The sequence below is a fragment of the Solanum verrucosum genome, unplaced genomic scaffold, assembly GCF_900185275.1.
Source record: "Solanum verrucosum unplaced genomic scaffold, falcon-dt-bn FXZP01000067.1, whole genome shotgun sequence".
Taxonomy (NCBI): domain Eukaryota; kingdom Viridiplantae; phylum Streptophyta; class Magnoliopsida; order Solanales; family Solanaceae; genus Solanum; species Solanum verrucosum.
The window spans coordinates 1,494,213-1,499,104 of NW_026020175.1; the positions used below are offsets into that span (position 1 = coordinate 1,494,213).

General features: G+C 31.3%; 1 protein-coding gene across 1 annotated transcript; it reads right to left on the reverse strand.

Annotated features, from left to right (window-relative positions):
• Window positions 1-315: 315 nt before the first annotated feature.
• Window positions 316-3,696, reverse strand: LOC125828911 (probable aquaporin TIP4-3). The gene is made up of 6 exons (XM_049508219.1): window positions 3,602-3,696; window positions 3,401-3,542; window positions 2,521-3,318; window positions 728-781; window positions 479-481; window positions 316-369 (listed from the first exon to the last, which is right to left on the reverse strand). Exons 1-6 carry the CDS (start codon window positions 3,694-3,696, stop codon window positions 316-318), a joined length of 1,146 nt encoding a protein of 381 aa, XP_049364176.1.
• Between the last annotated feature and the right edge of the window lie 1,196 nt (window positions 3,697-4,892).

A 4,892-nucleotide genomic window follows, 5' to 3' on the forward strand; every position in this document is an offset into this window, starting at 1 on the left:
ATTTTCAACTTCAAATTTCAATTTTTCACCCCTACCCTTAACCCACCCCCTACCACCCCCACCACCCCACCCCACCCCCAAAAAAAATTTAAGTTTGTTTTTAAAAAATATTTTCAATTTCAAAAAATTGTTTTCTACCCTAGTAAAAATAAAGATATTTCTCAAAAAAAAATCATTCATAAATCAAACACTAAAAATCTTTTTCGAAAAATATTTTCTACTCACCAACCAAACATGAGAAAATAAGTCAAAAATCAACTTATTTTAGAGAAAAACATTTTCCATGGAAAAGATTTTCCTTCCTACTAACACACCCTATATCACCATCCAAATAGCCAGTGGTAATATATTTCTCACAAAATTGTTTGCCTGCATTTTTTGAAAAGAAAAATTAGATAAAAGAGATTTTAAGAGATTCATTATACCTGAATAGATCGCCACGTGGATGCTTTCATACTCTATTGTCGGGTACACTTACAATCTGAAGAAGAAATAAAATAAACTCAGCAAGTGAGATTATTGATCTCCGAAAAATACTTCAAAAGAGAACACATTTGAAGTCAAGGAACTACAAATATGAATTTGTAAACATGTTTACACGAGTAATAGTCAATGTTAAGACTCTCAACCTATACAGATGACTGATGAGAATGACTACCTTAAAGTCAATTATCCAAATTCATAAAGTAGATAATAATTTTTGGACTTTTTTGGTTATTTTATCAACTTCATCTTTGTAGACAACCCCTTGCTGAGCATCTTCGACATTGAAGTCAGCAGCCTGCAAACAAAGATGAACACCAAAAATTTGTAATTGAATAAATATGATGATGATAGAGCAAAACTGAACTAGATTACAAAAGAGAAACTATGTAGTCTGCTTGACAAAGAAATATGAGCCTTTGAAATCAATATTTAGGCACATTTAAAAAGACAAGTAAAATAATGTTTAGGTTCATTTTGAGCAAAGTTCTTTATAAGATAGCTATGTCAACACTCATGGGGTGCTCACGTAAGAAGTCAAATTCTCAAACATAAAGCCCTTAAGAACCTAAGACACAATTAGTGGGTATCATAGGAAAATCTTGAAATCCCAATATGAAAATCCCTCAAAGAAAGAAGAGAGAAAACAAACTTTAAGCAATGCAACACACACTGGTTATTAATCTTCATATATTTTAGGAAAATAAATAAAACCATCCAATCGTATAACAACAGGTATTCTTTATATATTTTAAAGGAAAATACATTAAGATACACTACTACTTAAACTTAGCCTCAAGTAAATTCTTACCCACTTAATTATGTAATTGTATAGATAACATTTTTTATTTATAAAATAGTCATATGTATATGTAATGTGTCAATAACTCAATATTGTATAATTGTGTATATATGATGTATAACTATGTATCAGAGATGTATATATACCCTCATACACTATTTATATAATACTTCTACAACAATGATTTATCTTCCTCAATGAACTGATAACTTTTTTCAATATAATTATGAAAATGTTACGTGTATTATTCAAAATTCTAAAAGTATATTTAACATTTATATATAGATTTCAAAATTTATCATATATAGGAATGTGAAAATTATTATAAATTGAAATGCTTAAAATAAAATACAAAACAAAAGAAGTAAAAGAAAAAAATGTTTGGATAAGAAATTTCGACTCAATAGATAAGGTGCAAAGTGCACTTTGGCTGAAATCAGTAATTTATAATATTTGATAAGCAATTTTTACTCAATAGATATTTTGTCCAATTTTTTCATTATTTATAGTTATTTAAGTTCTACATCACAAGATCAAGTATTACAAGTTGATTAAACAGTTATATATATATATATATATATATATATATATATATATATATAGACATTTTAAACAATGAAATTTTACGCAAATTTTGAAGTATTAGGAGCAAATTGCATCATATTCCTACTCTTATTTAAATTACAAAAATAAATTTGATGAAATTCAGGTACATCCCAAAAATCTTTCCAATACATCACGTTCCGGTTTCGGATACATTGCTCAATATCCTGATACATCGCGTCTCAAATTCAAATACATCATTCAACATCCTGGTACATCGCGTATGCCCAAATACATCGTATAAAGTGATGTATCCGACTGATACATTGCGTAAAGTTATGCATTGAACCCCGATTCATCGCGTAAAGTTATGCATCCAATCCGGTAAATCGCATAAAGTGATGTATCATACCCCAATACATCACGTAAAGTGATGTATCTGAGAATAAGAGAGAGTAGGAATTTTTGTAATTTTTTTAAACTGTGAGAAATTTTAGAGAATATGGTAAAATAAATTGTGTATTTAGGTATTTTTTTCCATGATCTTATATAAAAGAGAGAGAAAACCTTGTTGAAACATTTTACATCGAGTACTTAGTACTCAAGTCCTATTACACATTTATTATTGGCCCATAAAAGAAGCCCAAAACTAAATACACCATAGGCCCATTATTGCATCTGGGCCTTTATACATTCGACCCAAACAAAGCCTTGACAACTACAACAAAATCATGTTTGTATCCATATTCTGCATGGAAATGTTTTGGTGGAATAATCTTTGTGTACACATAAAAGGCTACACAACTAATAGTAGGGCCAATCCAAAAGATCCAATGTCCATCCCAAAGGTGACCTCCTCTAACAATCGCGGGCCCCAAACACCTTGCCGGGTTCATCCCTACCCCGGCGTAGCCCCTTTTCGCGGTAACCGTGGTTGAGATAAACACTAGAAGGCCTAAGACTAGACCAACAATGGACAAGACACTGACAAGGCCTAGAGCCTTAGCTTGTCGATGATCATAAGCCATCCAAATTGAAGCAAAGAGTAAAACAAATGTACAAAAGATCTCTAGCCACAAGGCTTGGGCTGTCTCTAGGCCCAAAATAACAGGCCCATTTGGGCCCGGTGCAATTACTGTGATAGTGCAACCACCAAGTGAGAAAGTTTCATCAATTGTTGAACTAACCACTGCTTTGAGAGCTAGTGCACCTAAAACAGCACCAAGACATTGAGCCACAATGTAAATTATGGCTCTTGACATAGATATAATTCCGACTAGCGCGGCTGAGAAGGAGATAACCGGGTTGAGATGGCCTCCGGACACTGGAACAACCGCCAGGAGTAGAATTGTGAGCACAATTGCTATGAGAATTGACATGATTAAATTTGGCATTTCAGTGTCACTTTCGGAAGTAGAGATCACTATAGTATCCACCATAAAAACAAGTACCGCTGAGCCTAGGAGTTCTCCCATCGACGCTCGCCATACCTATATTAAAAAAAGTTCAATTTTTAGGCACCCACAAATATGGTCAATTAATTAGTGATTGAAATCAAAATATATTACTAACATCCAAAGAAAAAAAGTCCGGAATGCCCAGTCTTTGTGAAAGTGAGAGAAAATTTTGCTTCTTTCCGTCATCATCAATAGTATTCCTAATAATAAGAGCGAGATAATAAATATTAGTTGAGTGACCATCTGAGAAGTCAAACCTGACAAAATTAAAGGAAAGATGATAACAAATCAAACAAGCAATTAATTTCACACATACTTTTTTGGTGTGGAAGAGTAAGGTTGAACTCTATTAGTACCACCAGAAAGCTGGCTTTCTTCATCACCGAAAAAAACATTATTGTTGGAACCCATTTTTTAGGAGAAAACTAAGATAGTTGCAAGTATTTATCTTAAGCTTTTAATGCATTTTCCCTGAAATATTGTGCATGGATATGGGGTTATAAATATTACTTTCCAACTACCACTGCCTAACCTATCTTTTTGTTGTTACTAAATACAAGAAAAGAAGAAAGTTACGTCTACGTATATATATCAAGCAAAGGAGATCTCTTAAGCCAATTTTATTGGAGTCGTCAATTCATTTTGTTAAATATGCACTATTGGCACTCAAAACTATTAAGTATACTCTTAAAAAGTGAAAATAAGAAGTACGTAAAAGAGGAAAACAAATGCTGGAAAAACTGTTTCCTTTCCTTCGTAACTTCAAGCTTATATATAGGCAGACACTTAACAAAATAGCTCCACTAAAATAAAATAGGGTAATAGGACCCCTCCGAAAAGTATTAGTGTTTAGTTGAGAATTGACTAATAGATTGAGGGATCATTTGGCCATTTTCTCAAAAGTATGTGAAGTTTTCATCGTCACCTATTTAATATTTATAATATAATATTTTATAGATATATTTGATTTACATAAAATTCTTCTTTAGTTTTTGAAATTTCATACTCAATCAAACATGATCGTATATAAAATTGAGAGAGTGATCATTGATCAATACAGATATTTTATATATGTTATGTTTCCACTAAAAAAGAGAAGTAATGATTAATATTTATATTATATTAATACAAACATGCCTACGAGGGATTTTTGAAATGACAGAATGCATGTATGGGCAGTCTCTTTAGCGCTTTTGGGAGATATGAAATTTTAGTCTTTAATAAATTTGTTTTTAATTTTATGTCTTTTTATAATAAATTTTATTTTTATACATAAGAGATCAGAAAATATCATTTTTTATAATTAAAGTTATAAATGTATGTAAGAGATTATTTCGACCAGCCTTCTTCATCTGTTTAGCATTTCCCATCAATTAACAATTAATTAGTCAATCAGCCAATTACTTGAATATGTAAATGACAAATGATAATTTAGTTTCTTCATTAACTAATATTAATTTCTATAACAGAAAGAGAAAGAAAACCTTATTGATACATAATTGATAAAATTAAATTTAAGCTTTAAATTACATTGAGTGGGTACTGGGTAGGCCCATTATTGAGTCTGGTCAATAAAGCTAAATAGGCCCATTATTGTATTTGGGCCT

Excerpts from the sequence above, each read along its gene's own strand:
- LOC125828911 (XM_049508219.1), bottom strand. The coding sequence starts at position 3,696 with ATGGGTTCCAACAATAATGTTTTTTTCGGTGATGAAGAAAGCCAGCTT. Across the intron at positions 3,319-3,400 it reads CGGACTTTTTTTCTTTGGAT|GTATGGCGAGCGTCGATGGG; the intron begins GTTAGTAATATA and ends TTTTTAATATAG. Across the intron at positions 782-2,520 it reads AGGCTTTGTTTGGGTCGAAT|GCTGCTGACTTCAATGTCGA; the intron begins GTATAAAGGCCC and ends CTTTGTTTGCAG.